Source organism: Talpa europaea (assembly GCF_964194135.1).
Source record: "Talpa europaea genome assembly, chromosome: X".
Classification (NCBI taxonomy): domain Eukaryota; kingdom Metazoa; phylum Chordata; class Mammalia; order Eulipotyphla; family Talpidae; genus Talpa; species Talpa europaea.
Window position 1 is genome coordinate 41,567,925 of NC_140081.1, and position 16,357 is coordinate 41,584,281.

Sequence of the window (16,357 nt, forward strand, 5' to 3'; positions counted from 1 at the left end):
CATGATTACATAGTGGCACTAGATTTTGGTGGTGAGTCGGTAAAGCAAGTGCATATGACAAGGTATGAAGCTATACTCCCAAATCACATATTTTTAAATGAATAGTAATCAATATAATTTGAGTAAAATTGAATGATAATAGTAACAATAAATTGATGTCCTCTCTCACCACTGCTCTTCAATATAATACTGGAGCAGGGCAATACGACAAGAAAAAGACATAGAAGGAATTCAAATAGGGAAAAAAAAGTAAAAATCTCACTATTTGCAGATGATATAATAATATACATAGAGAATCCTAAAAATGCCACAGAAAAACTACTCAAAATAATCAAGCAGTTCAGTAAAGTAGCAGGATACAAAATCAACATGCAAAAATCAGTAGCCTTCCTATATGCAAACAATCAATCTGAAGAAGAAATCAAGAAAACTATCCCTTTTATAATTTAAATAAGAAAAATCAAATACTTGGGAATAAACCTAACAAAAGAGGTGAAAGGCCTATACAAAGAAAATTATAAAACACTCTTAAAACAAATAGAAGAAGACACAAAGGAATGGAAAGACATCCCCTGCTCATGGATTGTAAGAATTAACATTATTAAAATGTTCATCTTACCAAAAGCAATATACAGATTTAACGCTATTCCAATAAAAATATCAATAACATTCTTCAAAGACAAAGAACAAATACTGATGAAATTCATATGGAACCACAAAAAACAAAAACACGAATAGCCAAAGCCCTACTGATGAAAATAAAGGAGAAAATAGGTATCACACTTCCAAACGTCAAGCTATACTACAAAGCCATAATAATTAAAACAGGTTCGTATTGGTACAAAGACAGACACATAGACAAATGGAACCAAATAGAGAGCCCAGAAATAAAACAACACTTGTATGGACAACTGATCTTCGACAAAGGAGCAAAGAACATGCAATGGATAATGGACAGTTTGTTCAATAAATGGTGCTGGGAAAACTGGACCTCCACAAGCAAAAAAATGAAACTAGACCACTACTTCTCACCATGCACAAAAAATCAACTCAAAAGGGATTAGAAAACTGGACATAAGAACTGAAACTGTAAAATATGTAGAAGAAAATATAGGTAAAACACTACAAGACATACATCACAATGACATCTTTAAAGACTCATCAACCAAAGCAAAGATAGTCAAGGAAAAGATAAACAGCTGGGATTACATCAAACTGAAAAGATTCCGCACAGCAAAAGAGACATTAGGCAAAACAGAGAGATACCCCACTGATTGGGAAAAAAATCTTTGCAATCCATTCAACAGATAAAGGACTGATCACAGAGATATACAAAGAACTCACATGACTCAACAAAAACAAAATAAACAATCCAGTCAAGAAATGAGCAGAACTTAAAAGACATTTCTCCAAAGAGGAAATGTAAATGGCCAACAGGCATATGAAAAAATGTTCAACATCCCTTATAATCAGGGAAATGCAAATCAAAATCACATTGAGATACCACCTTACATCAGTAAGCATGGCACGTATCAAAAAAATAAGCAACAACAAAGGTTGGTGAGGATGTGGTGAAAAAGGAACTCTCCTACATTGATGGTGGGACTACAAACGGGCTTATGGAAAGCTATCTGGATGTTCCTCAACCTAGTAAAAATGGAGCTACCACAGGACCCAGCAATTCCACTACTAGGCATCTACCCAAATGACACAAAAACATTGATTAAAAAGAACACCTCTACACCTATATTTATTGCAGCACTGTTTACAATAGGTAAAACCTGGAAAAAAAAAATGCCCCAAAATAGATGACTGGATCAAGAAGATGTGGTATGTGTACACAATGGAATATTATTTAGCAATCAAAAAAATAAAATCATGCCATTCGCAGCAATGTGGATGGAGCAAGAAGAGATTATGCTCAATAAAATAAGCCACAAGCAAAAAGAAAAATATCAGATGGTTTCACTTATGGCAAGAATATAGGGGAACCATCTGGTATTTTTCTTTGTCTTTTTGGCTTATTTTGCTGAGCATGATCCCTTCCATCTCCATCCACATTGCTGCAAATTGCATGAGTTTATCTTTTTAGATTGCTGAGTAATATTCCATTGTGTATATGCACCACATCTTCTTGATCTAGTCATCTATTTTTGGGCATTTGGATTGTTTCCAAAGCTTAGCTATTGTAAATAGTGCTGCTATAAACATAGGGGTGCAGGTGCCCTTTTGAATTGATGTTTCTGTGTCATTTGGGTAAATATCTAGGAATGGAATTGCTGGATCATATGGAAGCTCTATCTTAGTAGGTTGAGGAATCTCCGTACAACTTTCCATAGTGGTTGGACCAGTTTGCGCTCCCACCACCCTAAATAATGGACCAGGAAAAATAATATCTATAACAAAGAAAAAATCAAAATCAACAAGCAACTGTAAACCAGAGACACACTACTGTGGTGGTGGGGGGAGGAGGGATTGGGGTCAAAATAAGGGGGGTGCAATTGTATGTGGAATATAACCAAGATGAAAATGCATACATTGTGCAAAAATGAAAAATGATGTAAGAAATATATAAAACAACAAAAATTAAAAAAATCATTGCAATTAAAAATAAAATGAATATAGGGGAACCAAATAAGACATCAGTGTAAAAAAAAATAATAACATCACAAAACACCACAAAGCAAAAACAGAGAAATGTAAGTCAGAGACATACTGCAAGGGAGGAGGCAGAAGAGGGATGAAAGGGAGGGAGGGAGTGAGGAGCAAAGGAGACTGAGGTGATGCTGCACAGGTGCATTGGTGAAGGAAACTTTATGGGGACTACACCTGAGGGGGTGTGGGAAGCAAATATTGTTTAAAAATGAATCATGATGTAAAAAATAAATAAATAAATAATAATAATATTAATAAATTAAAAAATAAAAATAAACAGTAATAATTAAAAAATTAGTTTTAGCATTATCAGGAAAGATAATATCTACTGCAAATGCCTTGGTACTAATAATAAAACCTTTTGGGAGCATTTTTTGCTATCTGTTGTCAATCTTCTTTTCTCTCATAATCTTAAAGCCATGGGAATAAACAGGAATTCTCCTGCAGAGGAATACAACTTGCTGTGGATTGGTTTCTAGATAAAGGCCATAAAAGTGTTACTGTATTTGTGCCTGCTTGGAGAAAGGAGCAATCCCGCCCTGATGCACCAATTACAGGTAATATTTCAAATCAGACATATCTTCTTATCCAGAAGTAAAGCTAGTAAAGTAGTTTAGTGAGCGGTTGATGGTCATAATTTAGATAATTATTTTTCTAAGTTTATTAAGTATACTTAAAAGATCTTTTACCAAGTGAATTTTTAAGTGTGAATTTTCTGATCTAAATAAACCCACTATTGTGTTGTGTCATAGGGCAGTTAAATCTAGCAACTTCAATTTTGCAGAGAATAAAGCATACAGCTGAAAAGAAAAACAAAATAAAACAAAACAAAAAACAGGATACTTTTCTATTTGAACATAAACCAGACTAAAAGGGGAATGAATATGGTTATGAATGTGACTATATTTTCCAAAAGTCTAAATAAACAATGTTAGACAATGGATCTCATTCTATACTACAGAAATAATTGTAGGGGTTGCAAATTATGGGATAGAATAGAGAATGAGAGAAGCCCCATGGCAGTCAGAGTCAATTTATCTGTGAGCCACAGTTGGCCCAATGCCTAAGGTCACAATACATTTATAGTCCCTTACAAATATTATTTTATTTTATTTTAACATCATAAGAAAAAAATTAATATGATAATGAATAAATAATAATATATCTAACTAGAGTATTTGTCTTTATACCAACACAGATTTTAAGTATAATTTTTAATATTTCTTTATGGAGGAATGGACCCACTAAAGGAAAAGTGTTTATTTTTCACAAAAGTCATGTGTTCCTAATAGCAGTAGGATCTTTACATTCACTTACAGCAGTAAATGAAGCTTGTTCTCTGTAGTGTTTCAAGGCATATAGACCCCAGTTCTTTAAGTATCATCTCTTGCTGATTTGCCAAATAAGAAAGTCCAGTGAATGGCTGTCAAAGCTATGTCACAGAAATGTCTGCTAGCTGCTGAACAGGCTCCTGATTATTTGAGCAAACCTTCTTTCCTGAACAATTAGGAGGTTAAAAGGAAAGAGGGTCAGTAATCACATGCTACAGATTGATGTTTCCCCTTAGTTGTGATCCTCTTTCAAGCAGAATGCAAAACTTTCCTCCTGGCAGACGGCTCCTCAGAATACTGCCCTGTTTTCTTAACCAGCCAAAAGCTGGTCCCTCAGCAAAAGGGCAAACCATGCATCAAGAATGTTATCAGTGTGATTTCTCATTATTGGTATTTTTTTTAATTTTTATGTCATTAAATTTGATTCCTTCATTTTATCAGTTTAAAAAAAAAACTGAAGTTCAAAGGTGAAGGTGACTTGCCTAAGGTCACAATCCAAATTGGTGCCATATCTAGAAACAGAGACCACTTTCTCTCTAAGAACAAATAATATATCCATCTAGTACCAACTTTCATATTTGCAGTATGGGGATAATTTCTGTTTTGTGGTATGTCAATCCATATTTCAACAGATCAAGATATACTACGTAAACTGGAAAAGGAAAAGATTCTTGTCTTCACACCATCCAGAAGGGTCCAGGGCAGGAGAGTTGTCTGCTACGATGACCGGTTCATAGTTAAACTGGCTTTTGATTCTGATGGCATCATAGTATCCAATGATAACTACCGAGACCTTCAAGTTGAAAAACCAGAATGGAAGAAGTTTATAGAGGAGCGGTTGTTAATGTATTCTTTTGTGAATGACAAGTACGTTTCTTTTCAGTAGGCACCGAATAGCCTAAATCGAAGTTACAACTAGGGTTAGATTTCATTTCAATAAACCTTTAGTAAACACTTTCTGTATAATGTGCGTTATGCTGATGGCCATGGGGATAAAGGCTGAATAAGAAATGAGACTCATCCTTAAAACACTTAAAGTGTAGTGGACAGAGAAAGAGACAAACCCATTGTGAGACAAACAATAAGTGCTATGCTTGGAATTTTTTTAAAGATTTATTTATTTATACATGCACTGGGCTACATGCCAGAGGCACGGGAGGTGAGAGAATTCACCAGAGACAATGCATGGAGCAGAACAGGCAGAAGGACAGAAATACACTGCTGAGGGGAGCAGTGGGCGAGACAGGATAGGTCTGCCGCGCCATGTGGGAATCTCCCTGGCTGGCTGGGAATCGAACCGGTGCTGCAGAGGCTGCGGACAGCCTCACAGTGCTGCGCTCAACCTGCTGCTCCACCGGGGAGGCCCTATGGTTGGAATTTTTAAAAGTTGCTTTGTCTATGCGAAATAATAAAAAATCACTTCGAGATAAAATATACAGAAAAGAAAGGGGGCTGCTGGACATTAACAGTAAAGAGGACATCATAAATAATAAGGATATAAGGAATGAAAATGTGTTGCATGTTGGGGAAACCAGCAGTATATAGCCCATGGAAGAATGATACACATCTTTATTTGTGATTAAATGTGACCAGAGGGAAGGACTGCTGGCTTAGTAGAAGATAAACGAGGAAAGAAGGACAATTAGAAGGCTGTGCCTTTCTTTCCTTGTTTATCTTCTTCAGAAATCAAAAAAGATAAACTCATGTCATCCGCAGCAACGTGGATGGAGCTAGAAGAATTATGCTCAGTGAAATAAGCCAGAGGGAAAAAGAAAAATACCAGATGGTTTCACTTCTAGCAGGGAATATAGATGAACCAAATAAGACATCAGTGTAAAAAAAACAATAACAGCACAAAACACAACAAAGCAAAAACAAGGGAGGAGGCAGAAGAGGGATCAAAGGGAGGGAGGGAGGAGCACAGGGGCCTGTGGTCATGGTGCAGGGTTGCATTGCTAAAGGAAACTCTATGGGGACTACACCTGAGGGGGTGGGGGAAAGCAAATATTGTTTAAAAATGAACAAGGATGTAAAAAATACTACAAAATTAATTTTACAAAAAGTTTGTGATGACAGTATAGGCTAGTGGTAATGCAAGTATGAACTTCTGATAAGTGATAGTGGGCACAGAGGAAAGACATTTACTTCCTGCTTGCGAACTTTCAGATTTATGCCTCCAGATGATCCTTTAGGACGTCATGGCCCAAGCCTTGAAAATTTCTTAAGAAAAAGACCTGTTGTTCCTGAGCACAAGAAGCAACCATGCCCTTATGGTGAGTACCTCTGTGTAGAACTGAGTTCTATGGGAAACATAAATACTCTGAGAATACTTTTAATGTTTCCCTTTCAACTAAAAAATTCCAGCTAATTCACTTTATGTAGGTTAAAGTCTGTATCTTCATATATTCTCAGTTACACATTTAAAGACACATCCTAGAAACTGTATTAGTTGTCACTTGTTAGAATGATGCATTGTGCTCTAGCTGTTCCTGTCCTGAGCAGTGTCATTGAGGGCTGGAACTTCCAGAAACCCACATGGCCTATGGAAGTAGAAAGGACAATGACAAATTGGGCTTGTCACCAAGAAAGATGTATCTCTCAGGCAGCTATCTATACCCTTTGTCAACTATCAGTAATCATACCCTTTTCTTCAGAATGCTACATTTCAGTTTGCTTCCAGACTTCATTTTAAGTTGCTTTTAAAAAATAAAAATATTGGGGCCTCCCCTGGTGGTGCAGGCAGTTGAGCGCCACACTGTGAAGCTGTCCGCAGCCTCTGCAGCGCCGGTTCGATCCGGCTGGCCGACGAGGGTCCTACATGGTACAGCAGAACTCTCCTGTCGTGCCCGCTGCTCCCTTCAGCAGTGTATTTCATCAGTCTGCCTGTTCTGTTCCCCGCTCTGTCTTTGGTGAATCCTCTCACCCTCCCGCGAATCTGGCCTGTACCCCAGTTCTTGTATAAATAAATAAAAAATTTCTTAAAAAATAATAATATCATTTTCTAGAGTGCATTCATGATCTTAAGTGCCTCTCATACAAAATTCATGAGCCTAACCATGAAATATGGGTTGCCTGGTCTGAGGCTACTTTGAATATTTCACTTTTTGTTCATGGCCCATCTTTGGTTTTTTTCTTCACAAATAACATTTTTTTAAATCATAGCATTGCTTCACATTTATTATCTTTATTCCATCTTCACAATGACCCTATAACATATGCATGATTATGAGCCTAGTTTATAGAAGAGAAAAATGAAGCTTAAGAAGTAAAGTTACTTACAAGATCACAAGATCAGTAAGTGACATAACTAGGATTGAAACTTAGCTCTGAGTAGTCTACAAGCCTGTGTTCTTTGCAGTGCATTATCCTGCTTGCTGCTGCTCTACACTATTTCTGCCTATGTTGTACCTAGTAAAAGTTGTGTGGAAATGAAGACTTGTTCAACTCTCAGCTTTCAGTTTTTTTTTTTTAGTTTCCATTTTATTTATTTTAACATTTATCATTTTTCACATTTTTTAGACAATATTTGCTTCACCCCACCCCCTCAGATTGAGTCCCCAGAGCACCTGTACACCTATGTTTATTTCAGCACTATTTACAATAGGTAAAACCTGGAAACAACCCAAATGCCCAAAAATAGATGACTGGATCAAGAAGATGTGGTATATATACACAATGGAATATTATTGAGCAATCAAAAAAGATAAACTCATGCCATTCGCAGCAACGTGGCTGGAGCTAGAAGGAATTATTCTCAGTGAAATAAATCAGAAGGAAAAAGAAAAATATCGGATGGTTTCACTTATAAAAGGAATATAGGGGAACCAAATAAGACATCAGTGTAAAAAAAATAATAATAACAGTACAAAACACAACAAAGCAAAGACAATTATAAACCAGAGACATACTGCAGGGGAGGAGGGAGAGGGGTGAGAGGGAGGGAGGAGCTCAGCTTTTAGTTTTCATACTGCAGTTTCCTCTCTAGCTTTCCTTTTCTACCCCCTTTCTTCACAGTATATGATACCTCCTTGTTATTGTCTGCCTCTCATCTTTATGGTCCATTAATTTTCTGCCTTAACCCCAAACTTGTCACCTGGGTGACCAGTTTTTAGCACAGAGAATTGCACCACTGTGAGACAATCTTACCTTAAGGCACTATTTTTCAGGCAAAAAATGCACCTACGGCCACAAGTGCAAATACTACCATCCAGAGCGGGCCAACCAACCCCAGCGTTCCGTGGCTGATGAGCTCCGCATCAGTGCCAAGCTGTCCACGGTGAAAACCATGAGTGAAGGCACCCTGGTCAAGGGTGGTACAGGGCTGCCTATTGCCAAAGGTGAGATAACTTCAGAAGTCAAACGTGTGGCCCCCAAGCGCCAGTCAGATCCCAGTATTCGGTCTATGGCTGTGGAGCCTGAGGAATGGCTGTCCATTGTCCGTAAAGCTGAGGCAAGTTCTGTCCCCTCACTTGTCACCGCCCTAAGTGTCCCCACAATCCAACCCACCAAAAGTCATGCAGTGGGTGCACTCAATACCCGTTCAGCCAGCAGCCCAGTGCCAGGATCCTCTAATTTTTCCCACCAGAAGGCCTCTTTGGAGCACATGGCCAGCATGCAGTACCCTCCCATTCTGGTTACCAATAGCCATGGCACCCCTATTAGCTATGCTGAGCAATACCCAAAGTTTGAGTCCTTGGGGGACCATGGCTACTATTCAATGTTAGGGGATTTCTCCAAACTGAATATTAACAGCATACATAATCGAGAATATTATATGACTGAAACAGACTGGGGTGTATATGCCCGGAACCCCAGCCTTTGTCCTGACAGCTGTATGAGCCATACCAGGAACGACAACTATTCCTCTTACAACAACCTGTACATGGCTGTAGCTGATGCCCATCCTGGAAGCAGTTTGAAACTGCATCGTTCAGCATCTCAAAATCGACTCCAGCCTTTTTCTCATGGTTACCATGAAGCCTTAACACGAGTGCAGAGCTATGGCCCAGAGGATTCTAAACAAGCCTCCCACAAGCAGTCAATTCCTCACTTAGTTCTGCATACCCAGCATTCAGCAACTGGAGCATGCTCCACCTGTGCTGGAGACTACCCCTTGCCCCCCAATACATATCCTGGTGCGATGCCCCTGCAGCCAGGACGTGCCCTAGTGATGACGAGGATGGACAGCATTTCTGACTCACGCCTTTATGAGAGCAACCCCATAAGGCAAAGGCGTCCTCCTCTGTGCCGGGAACAACATGCCAGCTGGGACCCACTGCCATGTTCAACTGATTCCTATGGCTACCACTCCTATCCCTTGAGTAACAGTCTCATGCAGCCATGCTATGAGCCAGTCATGATACGAAGTGTGCCTGAAAAGATGGATCAACTTTGGAGGAATCCTTGGGTTGGAATGGGCAATGATTCCAGGGAGCATATGATCCCTGAGCACCAGTATCAGACCTATAAGAACCTCTGCAATATTTTTCCTTCAAACATTGTCCTTGCGGTGATGGAAAAGAATCCCCACACAGCAGACGCTCAGCAGTTGGCAGCCTTGATTGTCTCTAAGCTTAGGTCTGCACGTTGACAAGATACAACTTATTCCTTTATACAGATATGAATATTGATGCTAATAATGCACTAATACTATGTAATTAACAATTATGTGTTGGGCTTTACAAGTTACAAAGTATTTATACCATTGAAGCGCATAACCTTGTGAGGTAAGTCTTACTAATGTTTTGTTTCCTGGACAAGAAAATTTAAAACTTGGTGAGATTAAATGACTTGCCATGTTCACACTGCTACCAAATGACCAATTCAGCACTCTCACCCAAGTCCTCTGACTCCAAGTTCCATGCCCTTTTGCACTGTACCATGCAGGCAATGGAGAATAAAACCTAGGGGGAAAGGCCTAAACTCAAGAAACCCCAACGGATTCCATTATCAGCATTTTCTTAGTCACACATTCTATATTACCATGTATCGACGATACATGTAATTTAGAGTAACAGCATCAGGATCACATCGTATGTGGAATTAACTTTCTAGGATTTGTAATAGGAATATATATGGCTATTTAAAAGTAAATGAATACTTCATTGCATGGCTATCTGACCATTCAATATCTTTAATAACCACATTATTGGGTCACATTGAAGTTTCTAGAGCTATATTTCAAACTTATTGTTAGCAATTATGTTGCATGTGTGACTATATGTAGTTTAAGATGTGTATATGTCTCTGTATTACCTTCTAGATAAAAGATAGATGGTGAAAAAATAGATGATGCACCATCCTCAATCTACAGCTGTGTAGATCACAAATCTTACTCGACTTTTTTATATGACATTTCATAGTTTCAACTAGTTTTGAAAGTGAAATTATATGCCTATATTTGAACATTGCTTTCCTAGGTATCAGAGCAAACCAGCTCTATTTCCTTTGCACTTTTTACTTGTCAACATTTATTGACAGTTCTTATTAGCTTTCAAGTCTCTTCATCTCAGCAATTAGGGGTTAGATTGCAGCCTTCTTCTGAAGATGTGTGTGCTAGACAAGTACAAAAGAGTTTGAACAGGACCAAGGGATTTACTACAAGAATTGGCTTCCCTTATCCCAAAAGAAATAGCTAAACTCATAAAGCATTCAGTGATGAACACAAAAGCTGCACTCAAGAAGGGATTGACACAAGTCTTTGGACTCGTGACCTATGCAGTATTCAACACCATGGGATGAAATATAATGGAAGACAGTGCACAGCCATGCAAACCCTTTCTCCTGCTGTCCATTCTTCGGGTGATAAGGTCAATCATTCACAGAGCAGAATTTAAGAAACAAAACCAGAGGATCTTCTAGGTTGAAAAGGCAGCTTCCAAAAAGGGATGCTGCATGTTTGTAATAGTTGTCATTTTTAATCCATGCAAGGAGGATGAAGTGGCCCTTAGATAATTCTTTAAGGTGTTAAGAAAGAAGGCAGGACTTTGCAACACCATTTGTGCAACTTGTATCTTGTTCAGGGAGGGTATATTTTTAGTTAAATGCCTCTTGAAGAGGTGTTTATTGTTTTGTTTTGTTTTGCTTTGTTTTTAAGCTGCCCTAAATGAACCCCCTTTTTGAATCCATTGTATACTTCAACATTTTGAACCAGCTCACTATTTCTTGAGCTGAGACTTGCTAATTTCTATGGTCTTTTTTTTCATGAAAGTTGAGAAGGCCTGGTCTTGGCCTTTGTTTCTTCATAAGAAGGTGTGACACTGCCTATAAATGTTTCTTACTGTGAAACACTCCGAATGTGAGCCTGCAGTCAGGGTTGTTTCTGGTGGTTCGATAATGGCTTGCATGCTGCTTTCTGACTGTCTCTGTCCCTAGTTGATCAAAACTGCATCTCAACCAATGTTTCTCTTTAGTTAACCACAACTTCACATTCATCTCCTACCCTCTGATCTTCCCATCCTCCAGCACATTAATGTGTAAAAGCATTTCTTATCAGGTAGGTCCATAAAGAGTGACAGTTGCCACTGAAGTACTTGCTATTTCACAAAACACCACCTCATACCTTCAACATTTTGGGCCTTCTAAATCTGTCCCATGTTTAAATCAGGGTGTATGACAATCTTAGTTGACTTTACTGCCTTTGTGCCATTCATCTTCCTACCAAAATCATCAATGGCCCTATGGTTTCCACTAGCTGCACAATTTACAGGGAAGCACAAGAATACTCTTGTCAGCTGCAATTCTCATCCTGAACATGTTCATAGCACTCGAAAAACTTAAGCTACTCCAATACAGGAAATATTTTTAAGGCAGCATATGTATTTATTTACTAAAGACAATGGCCATTCTCTTCATAAAATGTGTATGAACCAAAGCAGCTAAAAGCAATGCTCAAATAACCAGGAATGACCTTTTGTTGATGCAAATTGTATCTTTTTTCCTGATTGTATAGAAACAAATGTACAAAACTCATCTTAAAATAGGTTTGCTACTGTTTTTTCATTATGTTTGTGGCACTGTGTGTCACAGGGAAGTAGCCCAGGGATTGTGAGGGAGCTTTTATTTCCAAAGGGCAGTAGTAATTTATAGACAAAGAAAATTTTTCAAGGCCTCTTTATTACTGTGCACACAGGAGTTGTGTGTACAATTAATTTCAAGCATTACAATGCACAAGTTCTCTTTAGCCTATTAATGTCCTTGCAAAAGGGATTTTGTGTAAAGTCGTCAGTGAATCACCTGTAAAAATATATAAAAGGAGGGCCTCCCCGGTGGCGCAGCGGTTGAGTGCTGCGTTACGAAGCTGCCCACAGCCTCTGCAACGCCGGTTCGATCCCCGGCTGCTCCCTGGCCACAGGAGGAGGGTCCCACATGGTGCGCAGACCTCTCCTGCCGCCCGCTGCTCCCCTCAACAGTGTACCTCGGTCCTTCTGCCTGCTCTGTTCCCCGCTCTGGCTCTGGTGAGTTCTCTCACCCTCCGTGCTTCTGACTGTACCCTGTGCTTGTATAAATAAATAAATAAAATATATATATATATATAAAAGGAGCTACACAAATATGAATGCAAATATCCAGCTTGCTTCTTCATTACTAAAGAAACATTTTTTTTAAATATTGAGGTCTGCAGCACAGTTCCTGACTTTTACATTTTGTCTATAATTATAAAACAGCAAATACAAAGAAGTACTGGGACCCCTTTGGCTCCCTTAATAATAAAATCAAGCTTCCTTTGTGGGGCTAAGAGTGTGTCCTTCAGGATACTTACCTCCAAGCACTCAGCAGGGGCTTACTACACAGTTTTGTGTAATTTTCAAGAAGCAGAACATTTTGCAAGAGGTGCTTTGTAATTTTAAGTCTCTGAGTTTCTGAACTCATAGCAAGTCTGTGACTGTTCAGGTCCTAAATTTTATAGATTTTGTGATTTTTTTTTTCTTTTCATGATTTGTTGTTATTTTGACCTGAAGAAGTGTACCTCTGGAGTGGCATTGTCAATCCAGGGTACTGCTTCTGTAAGACCGTTCAAAGGAAAGTAGCCTTTTCAAAGGGAACATACAGCCATTATACTCTTGTACTCTCTCTTAAGGTGCAAGGTATGGAAGGGAGAATGACAGGTGCCTTATGGAGATGGTCCACACGATTTTTCTTCTTCTAAGTAATGACATACACACACACATTCCATCTCTCTCTCCACCCTCTTCCCGTATCCCCTCCCCCCATCTACTATCTTCCAGGAGAAAACTTTGAAAACCCATTTTTTTCTATTTAGAAATAAATTATCTTTCTATAATTGATATCCACTTTCTACATTGATATCCACTAATCCGTGGCACTGGGTTTTCTTCTAATATAGAAGAGTTCATTTTGAGAGACGCTCAGTTGCCATTCTATTTATGCTGTAAGTATGGGACTTTGTACAAATGTCCTTGTTTAGGGCCAACAATTTCACTACACTTTGTTTTCCTCTGAGAACCACATCTGAAACTTCACAAAGAAAGTAATGTTGAGCTGTTCAAAGAGTCCTCCCTACTCAGGTCTCCTTCTAACCCTTTTCTGCCTTCCACTCTAGTTTGTTACTCCTCAGGTCTTGTAACTGAGGAGTGGAGTTTTCAACAAAAATGGCACTACCTTTAGTTCTCATTGGAAACCAGTATATTTCTGTAACCTGCTTGTCTAGTCTATGCCTTTGAAAAGACCAACCACACTAATCATCTATCATATTCTAGCCAGCTATATACATAGGCAGAATGACTACTTTTAGTCTTGGTTTGTGTATCACTGAGCTGTAGTAGTATGCTTTATCCATTTGTGAGATTAAACAATATTGTTTAATGGTTGTAAATTTTTACAAACCTCTTTGGGTTTTTTGTTTGACCCAAACATAATGTAAGTCTCAATGACAAAATACACAAGGCCAAACAGAAATGAGTGAAAAAATATTGTGTCCCTAATTTTGTCTGCCCCTATAATGCATGTGCAAAGTTTTGCAGTATGTTCTTGCTAGCATGAATGTGCTATGATTACTTCATGAGGTTTTCTTTCACTTACAATCATGATGACGAATGCTGTATCATTGACACTGAACTGTAACCATAACTATTTACTACATAAATTATTTGTTTACTAACTACTAATGACTCTGTTTCATCAAGAACATCACACAAAAGCCATATGGCCCATAATATACAGATTTCAATTCACTCCTGAAAAATGAAATTTCTGTTCTTGGGATTTGCAGCCTGAGTTACATTATAAGGATATAAGGACAGGGATTTTCTTAAATGAGTTCATCTGAATTTTAGCATAGTAAGCATATATCCTATAATTTTTATATACTAACACAGCTCCAAATCCTTGTCAACGGCTATTTCCCACAGGGCTGAGCTGGGCTGGGCTGGGCTGGGCCTCCACTGGTAGGTCACAACCAGGTGGAGGGCTCAGGGCCCAGGGCTGATTTCTGTAAGCAACCTGTAAGTTCTCCCCTGGAGCCTCAAGGCCACAGAGATAATTCAGTGTCCAAAGCCTCTCCCTAATCATAGGTGGAAAATCAACTAATCTGACCACATTCTTCTCTAGCTTACTTCTCTGTCCTCAGGATCTTCCACTTTAAACACACTGGGACCTTAATTGGTGTCCCAACATGCCATGCTATTTATTATCCTCCAGACCTTCCTTCACTCCTTGTTCTGACTTGAGACTACATCACATTTGCAAGTAGTGTAGCTTGCCTGGTACATAGGTCTTTGTGTAGCTCACTCCTCTATACCTGTGATTCTCAAACTTCTTTATACATCAGAATCAGTGGAAAGGGCTGTTAAACCACATTGCTGCTCATCCTCAACTTTTCTGATTCAGATCAGGAGTGGGGTTCAAATAATTTTCATTTCTCACAAATACCCAAGTGATGCTGATTTTGGGAAAAATGTGGATCTCTACCAAAATAATTGTTCTGTGCCTTCCCCTTTTTTGTCTGCCTTGGTTTCTTAATGTATAAAATGAGGGGGCTAGCTGAGAACTAGGATTTCCTATTTTTTTAACAAGCAAAATCCATTTTACAAAAGAAATCTTATGTAGGATCCCAAAACATACACAATAGATAAAATCCAGGCTTCTCTAGAGAGTAGCAGAGGGGGAGCAAGAACTTACAGTACCCAGCTCCCCAGGAATAGGCATTCAGGCATTCACAGTACATATTTACAAAATCTCTTGACTAGAGGTGAGCTAGATGCTCTTTGAGGGCTCGTTCAGCTGACATTCCAGGGTGTTAAAGGACAGCATTTACCACTGTATTGAAAAGGGAAGAATTGAAAGGAAATTGACTGCATTAACCAGTGCCGAAGACTGCTTTGCCTCTGCCTAATGCTTGGGTTCACATAGGACAGTAAATCTTAATTCTCATGGGCCATTGGGTTGATGGCCCCCTTTGATAATTTGGTAAAACCTGTGCACCAATTCTTAATTCAAAGAGGTGTTGGGGACTCCCTAGGCTTTTAACACAAATTAAAACATAGCTAAGCTTTGGAAACAGCCCAAATGCCCAAAAATAGATGACTGGATCAAGAAGATGTGGTACATATATACCATGGAATATTACTCAGCATTCAAAAAAGATAAACTCATGCAATTTGCAGCAACATGGATGGCGCTGGAAGGGATCATGCTCAGCGAAATAAGCCAGAAAGAAAAAGAAAAATACCGGATGGTCTCACTCATAGCAGGAATCTAGAAAACTTAAGTAAGGGACCAGGAAAATGAATAACTATAAGTGAAAATCAAAATCAACAAAAAACTATGAACCAGAGACACTTTTTGGGGGGTGGGGGGTGGGAGGGGAGGGATTGGGGTCAGAATGGGGGGTTTGCAATTGTAGGGGGGAATATAAAAATAAAATTTATTATTTAAAAAAAAAAAAAAAAAAAAACCTCGACTGAGGCCTCCCCTGGTGGCGAAGCGGTTGAGTGCTGGGCTGTGAGGCTGCCCACAGCCTCTGCAGCGCCAGTTCGTTCCCCAGCCAGCGGCGAGGTCCCCCCCCCCACACACACACAAACAAAAAAACCTTGACTGGACTCTGGTGTGATATTTACACTAAATTCCTCCTGGGCATTTTCATAGCATAAGCCTTCTCCTTCCTCAGCTAACTCAGGGCTGGAATGCTGCTGCTTCTGTCCCTTGCTTCCCCTTCTGTCCTCAAATTTGTCCCCCCAGAGATGCCCACTCTCTCATCCGGCTATTTCTTCCCAGTATGGGGATGGGGGATAACTTCATGGCATACTAGAACTCCTTTATGATACTTAGCAGAAGCATTAGATAATCAAAATTAGTGACTGTCCTTTCTCACTGGGCAGAGGGCTCCGAGGGCTAAGAATGTGGTTTATTCA

At 39.1% G+C, this 16,357-nt stretch overlaps 1 protein-coding gene across 1 annotated transcript in view; it reads left to right on the plus strand.

Annotated features, from left to right (window-relative positions):
- Positions 1 to 9,576, plus strand: part of ZC3H12B (zinc finger CCCH-type containing 12B) — a gene marked incomplete at its 3' end in the record, with an annotated part of 32,922 nt that extends 23,346 nt beyond the window's left edge. Inside the window, exons 2-5 of the mRNA XM_084258308.1 lie at positions 3,073 to 3,212; positions 4,619 to 4,853; positions 6,153 to 6,259; positions 8,153 to 9,576. Coding sequence (XP_084114434.1) covers positions 3,073 to 3,212; positions 4,619 to 4,853; positions 6,153 to 6,259; positions 8,153 to 9,576 — 1,906 coding nt within the window. The remainder of the gene's footprint in view (positions 1 to 3,072; positions 3,213 to 4,618; positions 4,854 to 6,152; positions 6,260 to 8,152) is intronic.
- Positions 9,577 to 16,357: the final 6,781 nt, after the last annotated feature.